Genomic DNA, 26,187 nt, shown 5'->3' on the forward strand with positions numbered 1-26,187 from the left:
TGACTGCAAAAGCTTTTATAGATATGTGAAGAGAAAAAGATTAGTTAAAACAAATGTAGGTCCCTTGCAGTCAGAAATGGGTGAATTGATCATGGGGAACAAGGACATGGCAGACCAATTGAATAACTACTTTGGATCTGTCTTCACTAAGGAATACATAAATAATCTGCCGGAAATAGCAGGGGACCGGGGGTCAAATGAGGGAGGAACTGAGTGAAATCCAGGTTAGCCAGGAAGTGGTGTTAGGTAAATTGAATAGATTAAAGGCTGATAAATCCCCAGGGCCAGATAGGCTGCATCCCAGAGTACTTAAGGAAGTAGCCCCAGAAGTAGTGGATGCATTAGTGATCATTTTTCAAAACTCGTTAGATTCTGGAGTAGTTCCTGAGGATTGGAGGGTAGCTAATGTAACACCACTTTTAAAAAAGGGAGGGAGAGAGAAAACGGGGAATTACAGACCAGTTAATCTAACGTCGGTAGTGGGGAAACTGCTAGAATCAGTTTTTAAAGATGGGATAGCAACACATTTGGAAAGTGGTGAAATCATTGGACAAAGTCAGCATGGATTTATGAAGGGTAAATCATGTCTGACGAATCTTATAGAATTTTTCGGACTTTCAGAAGACTTTCGACAAGGTCCCACATAAGAGATTAGTATACAAACTTAAAGCACACGGTATTGGGGGTTCAGTATTGATGTGGATAGAGAACTGGTTGGGAGACAGGAAGCAAAGAGTAGGAGTAAACGGGTCCTTTTCACAATGGCAGGCAGTGACTAGTGGGGTACTGCAAGGCTCAGTTCTGGGACCCCAGCTATTTACGATATATATTAATGATTTGGACGAGGGAATTGAATGCAACATCTCCAAGTTTGCGGATGACACGAAGCTGGGCGGCAGTGTTAGCTGTGAGGACGATGCTAGGAGGCTGCAAGGTGACTTGGATAGGCTGGGTGAGTGGGCAAATGCATGGCAGATGCAGTATAATGTGGATAAATGTGAGGTTATCCACTTTGGTGGCAAAAACAGGAAAGTAGATTATTATCTGAATGGTGGCCGATTAGGAAAGGGGGAGATGCAACGAGACCTGGGTGTCATGGTACACCAGTCATTAAAAGTAGGCATGCAGGTGTAGCAGGCAGTGAAGAAGGCGAATGGTATGTTAGCATTCATAGCAAAAGGATTTGAGTATAGGAGCAGGGAGGTTCTACTGCAGTTGTACAGGGTTTTGGTGAGACCACACCTGGAGTATTGCATGCAGTTTTGGTCTCCTAATCTGAGGAAAGACATTCTTGCCATGGAGGGAGTACAGAGAAGGTTCACCAGACTGATTCCTGGGATGTCAGGACTTTCATATGAAGAAAGACTGGATAGACTCGGTTTGTACTCGCTAGAATTTAGAAGATTGAGGGGGGATCTTATAGAAACTTACAAAATTCTTAAGTGGTTGGACAGGCTAGATGCAGGAAGATTGTTCCCGATGTTGGGGAAGTCCAGAACAAGGGGGTCACAGTTTAAGGATAAGGGGGAAATCATTTAGGACCGAGATGAGGAAAACATTTTTCACACAGAGAGTGGTGAATCTCTGGAATTCTCTGCCGCAGAAGGTAGTTGAGGCCAGTTCATTGGCTATATTTAAGTGGGAGTTAGATGTGGCCCTTGTAGCTAAAGGGATCAGGGGGTATGGAGAGAAGGCTGGTACAGGATACTGAGTTGGATGATCAGCCATGATCATATTGAATGGCGGTGCAGGTTCGAAGGGCCGAATGGCCTACTCCTGCACCTATTTTCTATGTTTCTGACAGCCAGCATTGATATGAAGCTCCATTTGGATGAAGATTTAGTGAAGAATGTTGTTTCCATGCACTTCAGGGGCATAAATTAGATCACAGATTGTGTTCACAAATTTTAATTTTACTTTTTGTGAGGAGGTAGATTAAACTCATGTTTATTACGTACATATACATTGTCATGCAGCATTATTGTGCCGTATAATTACACAGGTGGCGCTCCTTCCTGTGTGCACAGGAGGGTGAGGTTTGGTGGCAATTGATTCTGCATGAAGAAAGCAGACACTTAGTTAAGTTGACATCTGATTTCCTAAATGGTCTGCTTAAAATTATATGCAAATTGCATTGTTTGATTTCATTCTATATTTTTTGAAGTTAATACTTTTACTAATTTACCATCAAATTGCATCAAATATAACACACGATGTATAACAAATGCTGGAGTAACTCAGCGGGTTAGGCAGTATATCTGAAGAAAATTGATGTGCCGCCCTCCACTATCAATTTGAAGAGGGGTCTTGATCCGAAACGTCGCCTATCCATTTTCTCCAGAGATGTTGTCAGTCCCGTTGAGTTACTCCAGTGTTTTGTGACTATCTTTGGAATAAACCAGCATCTGCAGTTCCTTTTTATTACAAGATGTATACAGTTGGCTAAAGAAGAGGACAAGAGTGGCACAGCTGTAGAGTTGCTGCCTTACAGTGCTGAACGGAGAACCAGGTTCCTTCCTGACTATGGATGCTGTCTGTACAGAGTTTCCATTTTCTCCCTGTGACCACATGGGTTTTCTTTGGGTGCTCCGGGTTCCTCCCTTACTCCAAAGACATACAGGTTTGTAGGTTAATTGGCTTTTGTAAATTGCCTAGTTGATTCTAGTTGAGAGAAAAGCCCCTTTTCTCTCAACTAGGGGTGTTGATCTCTCCAATTTGGCTTCAGCTTCTGACAGAGCAGTTAGAGAATTTCTTAGCATATGTTATTTTTCTGCTTTGTCAACTTGGGAGCCCTGCAGAGTCCTCCAAGTATCATTCAGAACCTTCCCAATTTATCATCCATACACAGATCTGGAGTAACTTTACATTAACGCAGTAACACAACAATTATAAATGCAGTAAACAATAATACAAAACATTTGAGGTAACTAGACAATAATAGTGCAAGCCGAAGTACTTAGTTTAAGCTAAGAATAGACACAAAGCTGGGGTAACTCAACGGGACAGGAAGCATCTCTGGAGAGAAGGAATGGGTGACGTTTCGGGTCGAGACCCTTCTTCAGACTGGTTAGGGATAAGGGAAACGAGGGATATAGACGATGATGAGGAGAGATGAAGAACAATGAATAAAAGATATGCCAAAATATAATGATGATAAAGGAAACGGGCCATTGTTAGCTGTTTGTATGATGAAAAAGAGAAGCTAGTGCCACTTGGGTGGGGGAGGGATAGAGAGAGAGGGGGGGAATTCCGGAGCTACCTGAAGTGAGAGAAATCATGATTCTACCCCTGAGCTGTAAGCGGCCCAAGCAAAATACGAGATGCTGTTCCTCCAATTTGCGTTCAGCCTCACTCTGACAATGGAGGAGACCTAGGACAGAAAGGTCTGTGTTGGAATGCGAAGGAGAATTAAAGTGTCCGGCAACTGGGAGATCAGGTGGGCTATGAAGTATGGCCTATAACGTCCATATTAGTTAAGCTCTGAGGTATGGTTGTGAATGTGGCCAGAATGGTGTAGCCTTTGATGTTATTAGCTATACTTGCAAGCAACACTTCCTGTAGATCTCTTCTAAGATGGTGAGATTAATCCTTGTGATGGACTTGGTAATGTCCACCACTTGCTGCAGCCTGCATTCTTGGGCATTTCATTTACCAAACCAGGCTGTGTTGAGGCCAGTCAGTATGGCCTCTTCTGGACGACTGGTGACATATCGAATCTCCTCAAAATTCAGAGATAGTAGAGGCTTTCATGAGTTTTTTTGGTGGACCCAGGAAATATCTTCAGAGATGTCCTACCCAGGAACTTGAATGTCTTTGGAAAGAGAGAGGCAACCAGAGCATCAGGAGAAAACCCATGCAGTCACAGGGAGAACATGCAATCTGCATGCAGACAGCAACCGTAGTTAAGATCGAATCCAGCTCTTGTGCTGTAAGGCAGCAAATCCAACACTGTGCCACTGTGCTGCGCTTATGAAGACAGGTTCATGGACAAGCAGCTTTCTCTTCTTGAAGTTAACAAATAACTCCTTAGTCAAATGATTAGTGACAATGATATTAAGTGTGGCTCAAGAAAAGCAAAGGTACCAGGAGAAATGATATTCAAGAGCAGGGTTAGAGATTGGTGTGTTTTTTTAATCTTAGCTGGGAAATGTGGAGAAGGAAATGTTTTATCTTTGTAAATTGATGATGGATGTCCAGCATTAAAAGCATCTGAAACATTGAGTGAAAATATTGGAAATGCTTTGCGGTGTTAGACTCATTTGTGATTGACTTTTGGAACAAAATGTCAGTTGAGGTTTGATCCTTCTGGAACGATTTAGAGCTGTTGTACATTGACAAACCAGCCGAGCAATGTTTGCAATATCCCAGGATGCCTGAAAAAGCTAATCATGGACTTTGAATTGGTTCACCTTGACTGCCTTGTTGAATAAATCACGGCAGTAAAGCCATGAGAAGTTACCAAAATCAATCTGGAGGAGGCCATTTAATTTTTCTATTTTTGTCATAATTTTGTCTGTATTGTGTCCATCGAAAAAGTGTAATTGGTGCTTTTGACTGTGTATTTAAAACAATAATGCAACTTCTGTTATGTTCCAGATTCATGAAATGCCTTATTTAATGTTCATTTAATGCCACTACTTGAGCACAATGGAAGATGACAGTGGCTCTCAAGGAAATTAATTTGGAGCCAAGGAATTCTGCTTCTCCATGCAAGGCATTTTTATTAATGCTGTTCTGGGCCCTGTAATTGCAAATTAAATCATTGTGGCATGATGTACATTATTGCAGTTGATTCTGATCTGTAATGATTACACATTTTTAACTTAAGTACTAGTTATCTTTTCAACCATGGTGGTTTATAGCACAATGAGCCTTGGCCTTCTAGCATTCCTAAAAATAAGATCAAGAGAGCAGTATTTTTCTACCATGACTTGAATAGATATTGAATATTGTACAATGAACAATATCATCGACCTATGATCGGAGGCCTTGCTCTGGAGGCACATGTTTTAATTCCACCTTGGTTGTTGAGGTTAGTTTCCATTAAACAAAATCTAAAATTAGAAAGCTTACATCAGTAATAAAGGCTAGTAAAATACAAGACTCATAAAAACCCATGCAATTCACTAATGTCCTTCATAGTAGAGCATCAGCCATTCTGCCCCAGGCCGGGCCTGTATGCCAGACAGATTGGTACAACAGCAATGCGGTTGAATCTCAGCTGCTCTCTGAAAGGACCTCAATGAGCCAAATGGTTTATTGGCAATTATGGAAGAGCAATTTTTTGCTGGGCACATTAGCACGCTTACCTCGTGCAAAGGAATAGTCCCAATGCTCCAGGAAATAGCAGTAAGGTAGAAGTAAGGTCTAGTGCATTGGTTTCAAAGCATATTGAGCCTTGGAGCAACTAGGAAGAAATATTTGGATGTCTGCAGTTTAACGCTTTAATGGTTTGCTTTGAAGATTACAAAGGTAATGAAAGTGAAAGAAAAGTTGGAGAGTAAGTGAGGGAGATAGCCTTTCACATTACCTTTGTGTCCAGTCCACTGTAAGCTGTTCCCAAAGAATAGTTGTGTAAGATTACAAAGCACTTTTCAAATATACTTAACATTACCATAGACTGAGTGGGGGAAAATTGTAGGGGAAAGCTAGTTTGTGTGATGGACTGGGCTACATCCACAACTCTGCAACTTATTGTGGTCATGAGCAGGGCTGTTGTTTTCTATGATGCATCTGTACAACTTGGTCAGAGGCATTGGAGACATTCCTTAATCTTGAGGAAGTAGGAGCAGTTGGTGTACTTTCTTGGCCATAGCTTGAACATGGTTTTTCTGGTGCAAATTGTTCATGATATATAAGCCTAGGAACTAAAAACTCTTGACCATCTCCACTTCCACATCATTGATGCTGAATGGGCATGTACACCACCTCACTTACTGAACTCATTCAGGAAGTGAGGTGGTGTGCATGCTGCAGCCAACATCAAATATGGTGGGGTGTAGGTGCAATGAAAATCCTCGCTTGCAGCAGCATCCCCAGGCAAAGTTGTTGGATACAATAGATGGTTATTTGTTAAGAATTGCAACTTTGGAGAAATTGACATGAAATTACAATGGTGGAATTGAGCAATCTGTGAAGTTTATTGAAAATTCCCAACCTTCCTTAATGTTCTTCCACCAATGCAATTTGAGTCTGAAGAAGGGTCTTCCTTCTCTCCAGAGATGCTGCCTGTCCTGCTGAGTTGTTCCAGCTTTTTGTGTCCCTCTGCAGTTTGACTTGTTAGGGAGGAATTGGTGGAACAAGGGAGTAATTTTGAAAGAGTAAAACCAAATGGTTAATGTGGCAATTAAAAGCACATGGTCATGTGATGTTAATAGCAGGGTGATCTGATATGCCCAATGGGCCATATGCATCCACTGGTGGAATCCTGTTGGATTGTTGGATCCAACAATCTTTCTCAGTGACGATTCATTGAACACTTCCAATCTGATATACTACACTTGGTATACTCTGCCTAAAAAACAATCAGTGATTTGGCCATTCTCCATTACTCCAGACTAGATCCTGTGTAGTTCCATTATATGCCCTCTGCATTGGAGAAAGCAAACACAGGTTTGGTAATTGCTTTGCTGAGCAGCTGCATCCGGTATGCAGGAGTGAACCTGAGGTTTTGGTTGCCTTCCATTTCAAATCATTATTTGTGCTCCTAGTCTGACCTCTTTGCCTGTAGCCTCTTGCACTTTTACAATCAGGCTCAAAGCAAGCTTGAGGAATCTTTCTTGCCTGGGCACATTGCATTCTTCCAGCCATGATATCATATTTTCCAACTTGGCTCTTTCTTTCAGTCTATACTAGTACTGATTGTTTCTGCCTATCATCCATCAGTGATTCAGTTCAGCTGTTCTCTCTCCACTACTGTAGACTAGCCTCCTGTGTAATTCCACCAGCCCTGTTCACAATGTTATATGAAGGGCCTGTCCCACTGCAGTGACCAAACTTGTGAGTTTAGAAGAGTTTGCGCTCGGCTCAAACTCGCAGCATGGTCGACACGTGGTCCTAGGCGGTCATTGTAACTCTCCTTCATAACTCTCCCGCATACTTGCAGCCTCAGTTTGGTCGAGGAAACTCGCTGAAAGCATACTGGAATTTTTTCCGCGACCGGGCATTTTAATTGGCTCATTGGAGTTTTCAGAACCAAGGAAAACTGACCGGTAATGTTAAATGCCCGCTAAACTTTATTAAAAGTTGTCTGGCTCCTTAAAAGTGTCTCAACTCTTTCTTTCCCAACCCCCTTCTCCCTCCTTCTCTCTCTCTCTCTCCCCTTCTCTCCCCCTTGCCGTATACCGTGCCAGCCGTCTTTTACCCTCCTGTTCATCGCGGGTGTGAATTTCAACAGCGCTCCCCCACTTTCCCTGGCCCCCACCTTTGCGATGTGTTGACGGTCGATCCAGCCCGCGGTTTCATCGCTGTCGGTCGATCCAGCTCGCGGTTTCATCGCTGTGGGTCGATCCAGCTCGCGGTTTCATCGCTGTCGGTCGATCCAGCTCGCGGTTTCATCGCTATCGGTCGATCCAGCTCGCGGTTTCATCGCTGACGGTCGATCCAGCTCGCGGTTTCATCGCTGTCAGTCGTTGCAGTTCGAGGTTTTTCAGGCAAGTCCCCTCGAGCTTGAAGGTCGAAGACAGTCGCTGAAAGGTCGCGTTAGTGTGACAAGCCCTTAACACAGCTAAAGAAGCATAATATGCTCCTATGGGTCAATCAACTGATTTTGTCTTGCCTCACCAGAGATACAGTGCCCTCCATAATGTTTGGGACAAAGACCCATAATTTATTTATTTGCCTCTGTACTCCACAGTTTGAGATTTGTAATAGAAAACATCACATGTGGTTAGAGTGCACATTGTCAGATTTTATTAAAGGCCATTTTTATACATTTTGGTTTCACCATGTAGAAATTACATGTAGAAATTATGTTTATACATAGTCCCCCCATTTTAGGGCACCATCATATTTTGGGATACATGGCTTCAAGGTGTTTGCAATTGCTCAGGTGTGTTTAATTGCTTTCTTGATGCAGGTATAAGAGAGCTCCCGGCACCCAGTCTTTCCATCACCTTTGGAAATCTTTATTGCTGTTTGTCAACATGAGGACCAAAGTGCCAATGACAGTCAAATAAGCCATTATGAGACTGAGAAACAAGAATAAAACTGTTAGAGACATCAGCCAAACATTAGGCTGACCAAAATCAACTGTTTGGAACATCATTAAGAAGAAAGAGAGCACTGGTGAGCTTACTAATCACAAAGGGACTGGCAGGCCAAGGAAAACCTCCACAGCTGATGACAGAAGAATTCTCTCTATATAATAAAGAACAATCCCCAAACACCAGTCCGACAGATCAGAAACACTCTTCAGGAGTCAGGTGTGGATTTGTCAATACCCACTGTCCGCTGAAGACTTCATGAACAGAAATACAGAGGCAAAAATAGGATGGCCAGGTTACAGTTTGCCAAGAAGTACTTAAAAGTGCAACCACAGTTCTGGAAAAAGGTCTTATCGACAGATGAGGAGGATTAACATATTTAGAGTGAGGGCAAGAGCAAAATATGGAGGAGAGAAGGAACTGCCCAAGGTCCAAAGTATACCAACTCATCTGTGAAACACGGTGGTGGGGGTGTTATTGTCTGGGCATGTATGGCTGCTGAAGGTACTGGCTCGCTTATCTTCATTGATGATACAACTGCTGATGGTAGGAGCATAATGAATTCATATGTGTATAGACGCATCCTATGTGCTCGTTCAAACAAATGCCTCAAAACTCATTGGCCAGTGGTTCATTCTACAGCAAGACAATGATCCAAAACATACTGCTAAAGCAGCAAAGGAATTTTTCAAAGCTAAAAAAGGGTCAATTCTTGAGTGGCCAAGTCAATCACCCAATCTGAACCCAATTGAGCATGCCTTTTACATGCTGAAGAGAAAACTGAAGGGGACTAGCCCCAAAATGAAGCATGCCAAAGATGGCTGCAATACAGGCCTGGCAGAACATCACCAGAGAAAACACCCAGCAACTGGTGATGTCCATGAATCACAGACTTCAAGCAGTCATTACATGCAAAGGATATGCAACAAAATACTAAACATGACTACTTGCATGACTTTGTTGTGTCCCACACATTATGGTGCCCAGAAATGGGGGGACTATGTATAAACACTGCTGTAATTTCTACATAGTGAAACCGAAATATATAAAAATGGCCTTTATTAAAATCTGACAATGTGCACTTTAACCACATGTGATTTTTTTTCTATTACAAATCTCAAATTGTGGAGTACAGAGGCAAATAAATAAATGATGGGTGTTTGTCCCAAACATTATGGAGGGCATTGTATTACCTTTATTCTGCTTGTCACTCCCACATTTTCTCAGTAACCGAAATGTATATATTTTTTGTCTCTTCCTAAGTTGTGGTGAAATATCTTGGACCTGAAAAGGTTATCATAATTTCATTTTTCATATTTGCTGCCGCACCTGCTAAGTGGCTCAGACAATTTCTGCTTTCATTCTTAAATGTATATTTATTTGAAAAATTGTTTTAATCATTCAAATTAAGTAGTCATTAAGTGGGAATGGCAACATAACCCTGGGCCATTCTTATGTTGAAGAGAAGTTGGATGGACGGGGTAATATACAATGATGAAAACATTTAGGAGAACACTCAAAGGTTGACCAACATTGAGTGGAAGTTAGTTGGTGAATTATTTGAATTGGTCTTTATTGAATCTGTCTTTTAATTTCCTACATTGGTTATCTGGTTATCACGTTAGAATGGCTCATCTTCAGTGTTCAGGTTGATGCATTTTTCTTGGGAACAGTTACCTGACTTTGATTTTTAAGCAGCGGGGGGGAAATGTGACGCAAACAGATTGGATTTGACTATTATCCTGGATCTATCTGTGTTTGACTCATTTCCACTGTGTCCTTCAATGAAATGCGTATAAATACACCTAGCGATCTAAGTTGATTCTCTGCCAAATGGGACAATGGGAACCCGGCGTCGGGGGAACTGCTGTGGGGGGAAAACAAAAAGAGGAGCCGGCGTGCTTTGTAATTTTGTCAGCGCCATAGGCGGCTGCTATTAGGTATGCAAACAAAGAATTTCACCGTGCTTAAATGTATTTTATTCCATACATATCCTTCATTGTAATACTGTTTGTGTGTTTAACATGGGTCACAATTTAAAGGAGATGGGTGGGGAAAGTCTCTTACACAGAGCATGCAATGTGCTGGCAGGGGTGGTGATAGAGGCAGGTTTGAGAGTGGCATTTAAGAGGTGTTTGTGTAGGCACATGGATATGCAGGGAATGGAGGGATATGAATTATGTGCATGCAGAGGAGATTAATTTATTTGACATTGTCTCTATGGACTGAAGGGCTGTTCCAGTGCTGCACTATTCTCATTCTAATCTAATTTATGTTCTGGCCTGCTTCTAAAATTTGCTTACATTGAATTCAGTAGAATGTAATTTTGGACTTGGAATACAACCACCCAAGATAATTTGTTTTGCACAAGAAAACCAAGGACGCATTTCAACATTATAGCTTTGAATGAGTTGTGTAAATTCATAAATGTTCACATTTCTTTACATCTGCACACTGCCTGATAAGAAAGCACACCAACGCCTCTACTTCCTTGGAAGGCTTAGGAAGTTCGGCATGTCCCTAACAACTCTCACAAATTCTACAGATGCACCCAAGAAAGGATTTTATCAGGATGCACCTCAGCATGGTTTGGGAACGGCTCTATCCACAACCGCAATACATTGCAGAGAATTGTAGGCGCAGTCCAGACCATCACACAAACCATCCTCCCTTCCACTGAGTTTATTAACATCTCACACTGCGACGGCAAGGCCACCAGTGTAATCAAGGATGAGTCTTAGCCTGGCTACTCCCTCTTCGTCCCTCTCCCATCAGGCAGCATGTAAAGAAGTGTGAAAATGCACACCTCCAGATTCAGAAACAGTTTCTTCCTAGCTGTTATCATATCAGGTAACTGAACCATCCTATCACAACCAGAGAGCTGTCCTGAACTATATACCTCATTGGAGACCTTCAGACTATTTGTAATCTGACTTTACTGGACTTACAATAAACACTATTCCTTTATCATATATCTACACTGTGGATGGTTCGATTGTAATCATGTATTGTCTTTCAGCTGACTGTTTAGCATGCAACAAAAGCTTTTCACTGTCCCTCGGTACATGTCACAATAAACTAAACTAAATCATTGCAGTTCATTATTTTGTGGCAAATATATCCATTTCTCTAGAGTTGCTAGTATGTCATCAGTGTCTTGGAAGACTTCTATTCAGAAAATGAAGTGTAAATATATTTACAGAACATTTTTAACACAAAAGCATTTTCAAACTAAATTGGTGTAATGGATAAATGGGGCCTGGAGTTTGGATATAGGTAGAAAAGCTTAGGAGAAGCACTCATTTATATGGCAGAAGATGGGAGGTCTGACAGGTGATAATCGGAGAGATAAAGTATAAACACCGCAAACGCATCGAGGTTTTCAACAGTAGCTCAATAATAATTTGTGTTTGAAATCCTCACTTCTGTATTGACAGAAGTGGAAGATAGTCTTGGTGACAAAGTGGATGTTTGTTTCAACAGTTGATATAACACCATTTAGGACTGCACAAGTAGACTGCTGCCTCTTAGGACTAGGGATGTGGGTTTATCCAGACCATTGCTGTTTACGGAGCTTGAATGTTCTTCCTGTGGGTTTCCCCGGCCGGGGGCTTCAGTTTCCCCCCCATGTGCCAAAGATCTACAGCTTGATAGGATGATTGCTGTAGCTGAAGGGTATGATCTTGGGAGAGTTGATGGGAATGTGAGAAGAAGAGATAGTGTAAATGGGTGTTTTGATCGTTGGCGGGAACTTGGTGAACCAAAGGATGTGGATCCATGTTGTCTGTTTCTGATTACATGTTATAAAGAGTCTTGATTTAGTTTTGGATAGTTGCCAAAGGCCACTGAGAAAAGCTATGTATAGGCAAGATGCTTGTAAAACCCTATGTCATGCTTCAGGCAATATTTAACAAGGTTTTTAAAAATTAGGTTGTGTGACTGTTCCATTATAAAAGGCTTACTATTGAGTTTGCTTTCATTTTGTGAAATAACTTCCCAACCTAACATGACTAGAAATTATCTCTCGTGTGTGTGCAGAAGAACATGTAATTGAATGCAGCATGTGGCTCATTGAGTGATCTTGTATGTGAGGTGACAGGACATGCAGGTTAATACACAAAAGGACAAAGTGCTGGAGAAACTTAGCTGGTCAGGCAGCATGCCTGGAGAACATGGACAGATGACATTTCGGATAGGTGACATTTCAGGTTGAGACCCGAAACATCACCTGTCCATGTTCTTCAGGGTTGCTGCCTAACCTGCTGAGTTATTCCAGCACACTGAGTCCGATTGGCAGAATACTATTGAATATTAATTTGTATTTTTAAGTAATAAAAACAGCATATTTTCAAGGGGATAATATTTGGAAACGTCAGATGGAGAGAAAATGTTTCTACATATGCGAGTTGAAATTTCTGGGTTGCAAATATGATATCCAATAATAAATCCATCATTGAATTTGGAGGAAGCCATTGAATTGTGAAAAAATGGGAGTTTTTTGTCTCTCTGAGCAGGGATCAAGACAAACACTGTGCAGCCGCCCTTGCAGAGAAATTGGTTTAATGCCCAAGTGAGAAAGGAATAGGATATGTTAGTGTACAAGAAGACTCCTGTAGTGTAAAAATATCGGTATAGACTGAATGGCCTACTATTGTGCTGTCATTTCAAGGGAGTTGTATGTACTGCATGGAATTTTGTGTAATTACTGTATATCACTTAAAGTACATATTATCTCTAAAAAGAGAAACGGATTATTTGATCCAGTGGCAGCATTAATACGACATTCATTCCTCTTTCAATTTAACTCTCAAAGCTCTGCATCCATATTCTTTCCTTCCTAAAAGTTTGAATGTTTGGCTGCAGGCACACTATGTGGAAACGCATTCCACGCACACACTGCACAATTTGTAAATAAATTCCTCCTGACAAATTAATCTTCCTTTTAATGCAAACATGGAAATAACAATAATTCTTATTCACTTTGTATTATTCACTAGATTGTATAATTAACTTGCGGCCAGAGGGAGTTTATACCATTTAAACATTTGTTAAAGAAACAATCTAGCTTGTAAATGGTGAAAATTTCAATTGAGAAACAGAATTCATGGAAACACATGGCATTTGCGGAGGAAAGCCTTTGATAAGGTCCCGCACGGGAGACTGGTGACTAAAATTAGAACACATGGTATTGGGGGTAGGGTGTTGATGTGGATAGAAAATTGGTTGGCAGACCGGAAGCAAAGAAGAGGGGTGAACGGGTCCTTTTCAGAATGGCAGGCAGTGGTGAGTGGAGTGCTGCAAGGCTCGGTGTTGGGGCCGCAATTGTTTACCATATATATTAATGATTTGGAAGAGGGAATTAGGAGCAACACTAGCAAGTTTGCGGATGACACAAAGCTGGGTGACAGTGTGAACTGTGAAAAGGATGTTAGGAGGTTGCAGGGTGACCTGGACAGGTTGAGTGAGTGGGCAGATGCGTGGCAGATGCAGTATAATGTAGATAAATGTGAGGTTATCCACTTTGGTGGCAAAAACAATGGGGCAGATTATTATCTCAATGGAGTTTGGTTAGGTAAGGGGGAGGTACAGCAAGACCTGGGTGTCCTTGTACTCCGATCACTGAAAGTTGGCGTGCAGGTACAGCAGGCAATAAAGAAAACTAATGGAATGTTGGCCTTCATAACAAGAGGATTTCAGTATAAGAGTATAGAGGTTCTACTGCAGTTGTATAGTCAAGTCAAGTCACTTTTATTTCTATAGCACATTTAAAAAAACAACTCTCGTTGACCAAAGTGTTTAACATAGGTGGAGGTACTAACGTTATACAACAGTGGTTCATAGATTAAGTACATACATAAATACATATATATAGCCCTCCCTCAGAGGACGTCAAGAAAGGCTTTAGAATTAAGATGAGTTTTAACTCTTGACTTAAAAGAATCGATGGAGGGGGCAGTTCTGATGGGAAGAGGGATGCTGTTCCACAGTCTAGGAGCTGCAACCGCAAAGGTGCGGTCGCCCCTGAGCTTATGCCTAGACCCGTGTTCAGTTACCCCACGTCGGCATATCTGAGGGACCTGGAGGTGGTGATATAGGTGGGGGAAAGCCCGTTAAAGGCTTTGTAATCATAAAGAAGGATCTTGAAATTTTTTCGGAACCGCACAGAGTGGATAGAGGCCAGAATCGGGGTGATGTGGTCCCTTTTTTCGGGTGCCCGTCAGGAGCCTCGCTGCGGCGTTTTGGACCAGTTGCAGGCGGGACAGGGAAGATTGCCTGATGCCAGTGTAAAGGGAGTTGCAGTAATCTAGGCGGGAGGAGATAAATGTGTGGATGATCTTTTCGAGGTCATCAAACTGGAGGAATTGTTTTATTTTAGCTATCGTCCAAAGCTGGAAGAAGCTAGCTTTTACCACGGCATTGGTTTGTTTGTCAAATTTCAATGCTGAGTAAAATATTACGCCAAGGCTTTTGACGTGAGATTTGAGTTATGGGGTAAGGCTTCCAAGGCTGCCTGCTATCGTTTTGATTGAGTGAGTCCGAGGGGCCGAGAAAGATGACCTCAGACTTACTCTTGTTTAGTTGGAGGAAGTTCTGGGCCATCCAACACTCTATATCCTCGAGGCAGTGGATAAGGTTAAGTAGATTTGATCGGTTGTTGGGCTTCAGGGGGAGATAGAGTTGTGTATCGTCTGCATAGCAATAGAAGGAAATGCCGTGCCTTTGAATGGCTTGGCCTAAGGGGAGCACGTACAGGGAGAAGAGAATGGGGCCAAGGATGGAACCTTGTGGAACCCCACAGCAGAGGCTAGCTGTGGAGGAGAAAGCGTTGCCTATGTTAGTAGAGTAACTCCTACCTTTGAGGTAGGAGATGAACCAGCTCAGGGCAGTGCCATCAGTACCAACCCCGTGTGATCGACAGTATCAAATGCTGCGCTGAGATCGAGAAGGAGCAGGATTGCACAGTCGCCGGAGTCAATGGTGAGAAGTAGGTCATTGTGTACCTTCAACAAGGCAGACTCTGTGCTGTGGTGGGCCCTGAAACCTCGGAAACCAGAGCCCTATGGTGACAAAATCTGGTGTATTGTGTACAGTTTTGGTCTCCTAATTTGAGGAAGGAACTCCTTGTGATTGAGGCAGTGCAGCGTAGGTTCACGATATTGATCCCTGGGATGGCGGGACTGCCATATGAGGAAAGATTGAAAAGACTAGGCTTGTATTCACTGGAGTTTAGAAGGATGAGGGCGGATCTTATGGAAATTTATAAAAGGACTGGACAAGCTAGATGCAGGAAAAATGTTCCCAATGTTGGACGAGTTCAGAACCAGGGGCCACAGTTTTAGAGTAAAGGGGAGGCCATTTAAGGCTGAGGTGAGAAAAAACTTTTTCACCCAGGGAGTTGTGAATTTGTGGAATTCCCTGCCACAGAGGGAAGTGGAGGCCAAATCACTGGATGGATTTAAGAGAGAGTTAGATAGAGCTCTAGGGGCTAGTGGAATCAAGGGATATGGGGAGAAGGCAGGCATGGGTTATTGATTGGGGACGATCTGCTATGATCGCAATGAATGGCGGTGCTGGCTCGAAGGACCAAATGGCCTCCTCCTGCACCTATTTTCTGTTTCTATGAAATAAACAAGTTAATCTTGAGCAAATATACTACAGAATGGGAATAAACTGTAGATAAACTATGCTAAAGTATCAAACAATGGGAAGGAGACAGATAGGAGAGGAAGGGTCCTGACTCAAAATGTTATCTGTCCATTCCTTCTACAAATGCTGTCTGACCTGTTGAGTTCCTCCAGCAGTTAGTGTCTTGCTGCAGTGTGATGCAGGGTTTTCCATGCAGTGTTTGAATGGTTGAACGAATGTTACCAAGGCTTCAGTGGGTCGATGATAGTTTTATGTTTCTGATGACTGGGGCGACACGTGGTGCAGCAGTAGAGTTTGTGCTTTGCAGCACCAGAGACCCGGCTCGATCCTGGCTGCGCGTGCTGTCTGTGTGGAGTTTGTACGTTCTCCCCGTTACCTGCGTGGGTTTTCTCCGGGATCTCCAGTTTCTTCTCCAAAGGCGTACGGGTTTATAGGTTAATTGGCTCGGTATAATTGTAAATTGTCCCTAGTGTGTGTAAGATGGTGTAAGTGTGCAGGGATTGCTGGTCAGCATGGACTCGGTGGGCTGAAGGGCCTGTTTACGCACTGTACCTCGAAACATAATTAAACTAGACTGGGATATCTATATCCAGTGGTTGTTGTCTCAAGTAAAAGGAGTTGAGCATATAGGACAGATGAGGAGTTAATCACCCATAGCCTGATGAATGTTTTGAATTCATTCCCTTAGGGAGACTTTTATCAGGAATCACACGTTAACTTCCATCCGGCAATCAAATACACCTGGACAATTTCCCACACTTCCCTACCATTTCTTGACCTCACTAAATATTGCAGGTGATTAGACTTCTGACCGACATCCACTATAAACCCACTGACTCCCATGGCTATCTAGACTACACTTCTTCCCACCCTGCTTCCTGTAAGGACTCCATCCCCTATTCCCATTTCCTCTGTCTACGCGCATCTGCTCCCAGGATGAGGTGTTCCACACCAGGGCATCGGAAATGTTCTAATTCTTCAGGGAATGGGGGTTCCTTTCCCCTACTGTAGATGAGGCTCGCACCAGGGTCTCTTCCATGCCCCGTAACACTGCTCTTTCTCCCCATCCCCCCCAGTCGCAACAAGGGCAGAGTCCCTCCCGTCCTCACCTTTCACCCCACTAGCCGTCACTTACAACAAATAGTCCTCCGTCAGTTTTGCCACGTCCAACGTGACCCCACCACTCGCCACATCTTCCCATCTCCCCCCCCTGTCTGCTTTCTGCAAAGACCGCTTCCTCCGTAACTCCCTTGTCAATTCTTCCCTTCCCTCCCACACCACCCCCTCCCCGGGCACCTTCCCTTGCACCCGCAAGAAATGCAACACTTGTCGCTTTACCTCCCCCCTCGACTCCATTCAAGGACCCAAGCAGTCATTCCAGGTGCGACAGAGGTTCACCTGCATCTCCTCCAACCTCATCTATTGCATCCGTTGCTCTAGATGTCAGCTGATCTACATCGGTGAGACCAAGCATAGGCTTGGCGATCATTTCGCCGAACACCTCCGCTCGGTCCGCATTAACCAACCTGACCTCCCGGTGGCCCAGCACTTCAACTCCGACTCCCATTTTGTATCCGACCTCTCTGTCCTGGGCCTCCTCCATGGCCAGAGTGAGCACCACCGTAAATTGGAGGAACAGCACCTCATATTCCGCTTGGGTAGTCTGCACTCTAGTGGTATAAACATTGAATTCTCCCAATTCTGTTAGCCCTTGCTGTCTCCTCCTCTTCTCAGCACTCCCTCAGCCCTCGGGCTCCTCCTCCTTTTTTCTTTCTTCTCCCTGCCCCCTGCCCACCCCCCACCCTCCATCAGTCTGAAGAAGGGTTTTGGCCCGAAACATTGCCTATTTCCTTCGCTCCATAGATGCTGCTGCACCCGCTGAGTTTCTCCAGCAATTTTGTCTACCTTCAATTTTCCAGCATTGGCAGTTCCTTCTTAAACAAATATTTGGATATTAGGGGGATTGAGGTTTATGGGATGAGTAAAGTGATGCTGAGGTAAAAGTTGGTGAAGATCTTATTTAGTGGCAGAACAGCACAAACACCGAATGGCCAGCTCTTTCCTGTTTCCCAGTTATTTAGCTTACGATATAGACAAAATCGGAGGGAGACAATTTAACAGCTGTGACAGTGGAATGAAAATTAGAATGAAAACTGGCAAAACTGGCAAAACATGTTCGACAATAACACAAAAGCAGCAGGTCTTCTAAAATCATGAGGAATGAATGCGACAAAACCAGATTGTGGAAAGTCTGTGGTGTCAGGAAAGAAATGGAATAAAATTTCTTGATTCAACTGTGGTGTTATTAAGAGCAAGTCAAACCTGCTCATCAATGCCTGGTTTGGATGTTGACAGGACTACTCAACTCCAGACTCAACTCAAACTTCATTTGAACCTCATGTGAGGTTCAAATGACAAATAAATGGTATTGTATTGTATTGTATTGTATTATGGCATCCAAACATGGATCAGGAACCTGAATTGAGACGTGATGGGACTTCAAGATCTCTATCTACACAGTGGGCAGCTCGATTGTAATCGTGTATTGTCTTTCTGCTGACTGGTTCACATGCAACAAAAGCATTTAATTGTACCTCGGCAAACGTGACAATAAACTAAATTAAAGATAGCATTTGACCGAGCATTGTGTCAAGGGGCTCATAAAATAGGTTTCAGTGAGGCTAAGAAAGACGACCACCAGTATTTGGAGCCATACCCAAAATCAATATTTTCAACTGGGGCATTCTCATCTCAGGTAGTAATGCCCTCAGCTTCATGAGATTAGTAGTGGGGCTGTTCTGTGAAGAAGCATAATGTTCAGTACCATTTTGCATCTCCTAAATGTCTAAAGCAGTCCGTGTGGGCATATAGCAAGGGCTAGGCAATATGTGGGCATGAACCCAAGTGATGATGACACAGAGCGAGTCCACCACCTACTCATGACATTCAGTCCCTCTATCACCAATATATTGAGAGCTGCCACTGACAAGAAATGATTTAAAACCATCCACATAAATGCTGATACTAAAAGCAGGTCAGAAGTTGAGTGTACTGTGGTGATTGACTCCCCTCTTACCACCCAAAGCCTATCCATGTGGTGTGGCAACACTACAGACTGAATGCCATAGTCTTAGTCAAGAGTAAGTAAAGACTAACAACAATGAAATACTTTATTGCCTGAATAAGTGTAGCTTCAGTAACATTATGAAAGTTTGACATGAACAATGATGAAATGGCCCATTTGCTTGGTACATGACCCGCTGACCCAAACATTGATTCCCTCTGTTACTAGCGTACAATTTACAGTGTGTACAATGGACAAAATGAACTGCCATTACTTGCTGAGTGTTCTTGGAGATCAACTCCCAAACCCATGACCTCTACTACCAGGGAGGACATGGGATTCAGATGCATGCAAACAACACCACCTGCAGGTTTGTGGCCAAGTTGCACAGCAGCCTGACCTGTGAATATAATGCCATTCAGTTTCTACACCCACAACAAATCTCTGAAGTCCATTTCTAATAGCAACATGAAAGTACTTTAATCAGAAGGAAGTCAAGTGTTGAACTAGTCATTGATGGTAGGCAATAGATGCTGGCCTTGTCAGTGATCCCAAGATCCTCATTCGAGACATTCTTGCTATTGAGGGAGTGCAGTGTAGGTTGACAAGGTTAATTCCCGGGATGGCGGGACTGCCATATTTTGATAGAATGGAGCGGCTGGGCTTGTATATTCTGGAGTTTAGAAGGATGAGAGGATACCTTCTTGAAATATGTAAGATTATTAAGGGGTTGGACGCGATAGAGGCAGGAAACATGTTCCTGATGTTGGGGGAGTCCAGAACCAGGGGCCATAGTTTAGGAATAAGGGGTAAGCCATTTAGCATGGAGAGTTGCCTGTCTGTGGAATTCTCTGCCTCAGAGGGCGGTGGAGGCGGTTCTCTGGATACTTTCAAGAGAGAGTTAGATAGAGCTCTTAAAGATATGGGGATATGGGGAGAAGGCAGGAACGGGGTACTGATTGTGAATGATCAGCCATGATCACATTGAATGGCGGTGCTGGCTTGAAGGTCTGAATGACCTATTCCTGCACCTATTGTCTATTGTCTAAATGTAGTTTTTAAAGAAGGGTCCTGACCCAAAACGTGGCCTATCCATGTTCTCCAGAGATGCTGCCTGAATGGTTGAGTTACTTCGGCACTTTGTGTATTTTTTTCACCCTCAAATAGAAACTAATTATTGGTGAAGTTTTAGTTAATAATTTTGGAAATTAGACAGAAACAATATGAAAGATTTGAAATGGCATATACTAAGAGAAATTGGGAAAGTGGTGTCATGGTTAAGTTACTAGGCTAGCAACTAGCATTCTGCACAAGCTGATCCACAGACTCAAATTCTAAATTCTAGTAATTAGGTTTGGAATTTGACCAAGGAAACTATTCTCAACGATGGTAAACATGAAATGTTTCACTTGTGTCTTTCAAAAATAGGAAATTTGCCATTTTTAACCTGCGGCTCATGTGTGGCTTAGACAGAGAAAATAGAACTTTACACAGGAACCATGCATCAACTTGTTTGCATCATCTTGCAAACATGATGCCAAGGCCAACTTTTATCTGCCTGCACATGATCCCCATTCCTTGCAAATCCTTCAGCCTATCCAACTGCCTCTTACATACCAATATCGTATCTGCCTCCACCACCACCCTTGGCAATGCATTCCAGGCACTCACCACCCTCAATGTGTAAAAACAAATTATAGCCCCGCACATCTCCTTTAAACTTTGCGCTTCTCACCTAAAGTTATATGGTTGACACTTAGGCACTTTGGAATACACAATAAACATCAGCATTGTTTGCAATGTCCGCATCTGAAAAATAAAGTTTTATCAAGATGACAGAAATATCTTATTTTATACTGTATGTTGCAGTAACTCTTACGCTGAGTTACTCCAGCATTTTGTATTGATCTTAATTTATAGCCATATACTTGGCATTGCTATAAGCATATTTACATCTAAAACTTGAATTTGGAATCTGATTGCAATGTTGTCAAATTTACAGAGATATATGTACATCAGAGTCAGCACACATCTTTGTAACTTCCTGACCAACAGACCTCAACACAAGTGCTCTGTAACAATGTGTTCTCAGCCCCCTGTGTCCTGGTGTCGAGCCAATAACCTCAGCAAAACAAAGGAAACATACCCCAGTTTGCATCGACGGTGCCGTAGAGATGGTTGAAAACTTCTCATTCCTAGGAGTAAATATCACCAACAACATCTCCTGGACCATCCATATTGATTCAAGGACTAAGAAAGCACACCAAATCCTCTACTTCTCAGAAAGCTTAGGAAGTTAGGCATGTCCCCAACAACTCTTATCAGCTTCTTCAGATGTGCCATAAAAAGCATTTATTGTGATGCATCACAGCATGGTTTGGGAACTGCTCCATCCAAGACTGCAATAAATTGCAGAGAATTGTGGATGCAGCTCTGACCATCACTCAAACCAACCTCCCTTCCATTGACTCCACTTATACATCAACCTGCCTCAGTAACGCCACCAGCATAATCAAGAACGAGTTGCACCCTGGGCTCTCCTTATTCTCCCCTCTCCCATCGGACAAAAGGGAAAGAAATGTGAAAACGCGAACCTCCAGATTCAGGGACAGTTTCTTCCCAGCTGCTATCAGGCAACTGAACCATCCCACCACAACCAGAGAGCAGTCCTGAGTGACTACCTCATTGGAGACCCTGAAACGATATTTGATCAGACTTTACTGGCTTTATCTTGCACTAAACATTATTCACGTTATTCCCTTTACCATGTATCTGTGCACTGTGAATGGTTCGATTGTAATTATGTATTGTCTTTCCACTGACTGGCTAGCAAGCTTTTCACTGTACCTTGGTGCATGTGACAATAAACTAAACTAATTAACTAACAAACTACATATGATGCAACACATTGAGACATTTTTAATATATGGTTCTTTCCGAATCAGGAAAATATGAACGTAGTAAAGCAATAGCACAAGTTTTATTTGTGCCCATTTCACATTGGAAGGTGATTGCAAAAATAAATTGTTTCAATTGACATGAACATGAACCAAGCTAAACCGTGTCCAACCAGTAGAGTACAGAAAGCAATCCATGCCCATCCATTGCAGCAATTAAAAAAGTACAATTAATATTGCATGACTTGATCAGTAACTAACAATATTGTTAATGGATCTCCTGTAATTAAAATGTGTCTAAGCGCAGTGGGCTGAAAAGGTGTGTTCCTTTCATGTAAAAATTGTACATGAACGTGGAGTTGATTTCTAGACACATTATTCCACTGAATCAATTACTTCACTGAGGAGTTTGAGTCTTTATGAGACAAAACTGCTATCCTCACGTAAAATTATCTTCCACCTGTTAAATTGTCTTCTTCAGGTATGAACATTGACTTCTCTAACTTCAGATAACCCCTGCTTTCTCTCTGTCTCCTCCCCTTGCCAGTTCTCCCACTAGTCTTACTGTCTCCAACTCCATTCTATCTTTGTCCTGCCCCCTTCCCTAACATCAGTCTGCAGAAGGGTCACGACCAAAAACGTCACCCATTCCCTCAGTCGAGAGATGCTGCCTGACCCGCTGAGTTACTCCAGCATTTTGTGTTTACCTTCTTCAGGTCATGTTTTCTTCAGCTCGCATTGTCTTCCTCAGGTCATGTTGTCCTCATCATTTACCATTTCATAACGTTGGACTTTTTTTTGTCATAGGTGGTTGTACTTTTGATGATGGCTTGGAAGCATGTGAATATGGGCAAAATCAGGACGATGATTTTGATTGGAGGCATGTCAGGACTGAAGATACATTGCATTTGCAGCCCAATGTACCACAAGGTAAGAAAAAAAAATCTACTTTTTGCTTAACTCCTGCAATCCCACACCATTTCAATTTTGCTGAACTGGGGTGCGAGAAAATATGTTTAGTATTAGTCCTGTATTGAAAGATGATTAGATAATTTCTGAATATACAAGCCTTCTTGCAGCTGAGATTGTCATGACTTTACATTTAGCTAAAATAATTTTTAATTATGATTTGATAGGAGTAAGTTCAAAAATGAAACCTAAAAACATGAATGTGCTTCAGGTAAAGTATTTAGCAGGCAATAAAGGAAGATTAGATAATGCCAGATTAACGGGTCTGTCCCGCCCACTCTGCCATCAGTCTGAGGAAGGGTCTCAACCCGAAACATCACCCATTCCTTCTCTCTGAAGATGCTGCCCGTCCTGCTGAGTTGCTCCAGCATTTTGTGTCTACACTGGATAATGCCAATCATTTTGGCTGAAAAGATGAAGTAAATCAAAATAAATTAAATTTCTTCTGAGCGTGTCAGAGTGAGATTGAATCTTGAGATTTAACTTAATGATGGCCAAATTTAAGTAACGTGATTGACAGTCTGAAAATCATTGAAGAGTTACTGGTTAAGTGATCTTGTCGTCTTTTCTTCTGTGAACATTTAATGTGACTGTTCTGTGAAGGCAGTCGCAAATGAACTAAAAAAGTATGGTACTTTCAATTAGAGAACCTTTGCTATTAGCTTTCACAATTAATTGTGCAACAGTAGAGATTATCTTAAATATATTTTAATGGATTTATATTGTGATTTACAAAATGACATTTAACATCTTATGATGTGACCTTCAATATTAATTTGTGTTTAATTAATGTAAGCTAACAAAAATAATTTGTAGCAACTGACTTTATGTGAAATATGACATACTTTGAAGGTAAGATAACACAAGGCAGGATAACGAAAAGTAGAAGCATTATAGTACTTATCCCCCGAGGTTGTAAGTTGATTGGAAACCTGAACTTTAATGTACTTTGATCTTTAATCTGAATTTTCTAGTGTGTTGATCACTGCAAAATTCATGGCCACATTACCTGTAATTCCCCATATGAATCCCTCTGGTCATGTTTCCAGCAGAGCTGCAATAGCACAGTGGCTTTCACAATTTTATTCATGGCCTTTTGTGTGCTTATGGCAAAGGTGACCCTTCACCCATCATTCTTACCAACCTGTCTACAGACTTTGAAATTGTTAAACCCTCCTTCGTCGTCTCTCCAGCTGCTTTTATAGAATCCAACTGGAAAATCACATTCCCTGACATCTTCTCAACGTTATTTCCTCTGGTGACTCTGATGGAGTTGTCCTTGACCTCATATTTCTCATCAGAATATTGGCCCTTGGTAACATGAACCCAGCGTTATATTTTCACCCCTCTTGGACATTTCACTGTAGCTAACTGTCTTTTACGATATGGACTGGTTCAGTTGCATCCATTGCTAAATGAGCAAAGTTCTTCTGTATTTCAAGACCAAAGCATAACCTCTCTTACTATTGAACCAGACGATTTTCAAATTTTGTGTCATATTTAGCACGAAGGTGACTTTGGATCATGCATGAAAATTACTCTCTTTCAGCTCCATAATTGTTTGATTTTGTCTGTGCCTTGGCTCATTTTCTGGTTAATCCTAAACCAGATCTCCAGGCATGATTGTTCTATCACTATTATATTGTTCTCCACCACACTCTTTCTGTGGTTATCTAAATGTTCCATACATTAATCAAACTTGTGCTTGCCCTAGCAAGGGTCCTGACTATGCAATCTCTCAATTTTGAAGAATTACCCATCTTCAAATTCCTGCATAACAATCTTTGTAATCATGTTTGGAAATGCAATTGGATTTAATCCCAAGCAAGTACGAGGTATTGGATTTTGGAGGGTTGAATCCAAGGAAAATATATGTAGTTAATGGCAAGACCGTTAACAGTGTTGATGTACCCCTTGTTGGGGGTCCAAGTCCATAGATCAGTGAAAGTGGCAACACGAGATAAGAGTGGTAAAGAAGAAAAGTGATAAGGAAGGTGATTGCTATGCTTGTCTTCTGGAAGCTTTGGAGAGGGTTCACAAGAGGCTTTATCAGAATCCTGCCTAGACTAGAGGCTTTTAACTAAAAGGAGCGGATGGACACGCTTAGGTTGTTTTCTCTGGAATGTCAGAGGTTGAGGGGAGACCTGATAGAAATGTATAAGATTGTGAGAGGCATAGATAGGGTCGATGGTCAGAATCTTTTTCCCAGATTGGGAATGAAAGACGAGGGAACCTAGGCGAGAGGGACAACAGGGAATGGAGGGATATGGATCACAGGCAGTCAGAGGAGATTGGTTTAAGTTGACATTATGTTTGGCATAGACAATGGGCTGAAGGGCCTTTTCCTGTGCTGTACTATTCAATGTCCCCACATTTTTCACCTTGTGCTGGGAACATCTCTCACTCTGGCCTCCAGGTTGTCACTGAAATTAATTCAATCACTGTTCATGTCTGTGCATTCAGTTGCAAGGTTCTTGAATTTCCTCTCCACCAGTGCATTCTTTTTACATTAATACCTTATGTAGGTTGTGTCAAAATCTGTAAAACATTGAAACACTTTGCTGCATTAAAATTGCAGTATGAATACGAGTTATTGCCAGTTACATCATTAAAATGTATTGTTAGGTTTGTCAAGCATAATCTCCTTTTCATAAAATTATGTTGACTGCCTAATGCTATAATTTAACAAGTGCTCTATTGTCGTTTATATAATATTGTATTTCAGCATTTTTCTGTCAGCTGTCTGGCTACATTTTTTATGATTTCCTCATTTCTTACTCTTTGTTGAATAATAATATTACCTATGCTTCCTTTCAATTCATTGAGGCCATTTCAGAATCTGGAGATTTTTGCAAGATTACTGTGAATGCATCGTCCCTTAATTTATCTAGCACCCTTCCCTTGCTAATATAAATTATTTAACATCACACACTCTATTTAGACCTATTGGTTCCCCACTGTTTCTGTAAAAACAGGTAAATGTTTGATTAATCTCTCTGACTGCGTCATTATTCCTCATTTAACATATCTCTTGTTTGCAGTTCTGAGATCCAAATGATCTTTTTGAATATGCAATCTGAAAAAGCTGAGCAGTGATAATTGGTTTACTCTCATTGTCTATATTATTTCTCCCAAATCTCTAATGAGTTTTCTTTTCTCAGTGGAATGTATATTTATTAACTACTAATTTTAATTTATCTGCCATAGTTAATGTTACATTCCCAATCTTCCTTGGATTCAACTCGTGCCTCATCCACATGCAATAAGCTTTATTTGAATTTAAGACTTTAATGTCAGATCTAAGCATATCCGTCTCAATGCTATGAAAGGCATCCTATTATGATCAGTTTCTCTGGTGAGTGAGATTAGCTATTATCGGCCTCATTATATAAGGTCCAAGATAGCC

General features: G+C 41.9%; 1 protein-coding gene across 4 annotated transcripts in view; it reads left to right on the forward strand.

The window, feature by feature from the left end:
* Positions 1–26,187, forward strand: part of ptprk (protein tyrosine phosphatase receptor type K) — a 570,756-nt gene that overhangs the window by 78,271 nt on the left and 466,298 nt on the right. For all 4 annotated transcript variants that reach the window (XM_055635637.1, XM_055635639.1, XM_055635640.1 and 1 more), the window contains exon 2: positions 22,620–22,742. In XM_055635637.1, the coding sequence (XP_055491612.1) occupies positions 22,620–22,742 (123 nt within the window). The remainder of the gene's footprint in view (positions 1–22,619; positions 22,743–26,187) is intronic.

Source organism: Leucoraja erinacea, chromosome 5 (genome assembly GCF_028641065.1).
Source record: "Leucoraja erinacea ecotype New England chromosome 5, Leri_hhj_1, whole genome shotgun sequence".
In the NCBI taxonomy this organism is placed as follows: domain Eukaryota; kingdom Metazoa; phylum Chordata; class Chondrichthyes; order Rajiformes; family Rajidae; genus Leucoraja; species Leucoraja erinaceus.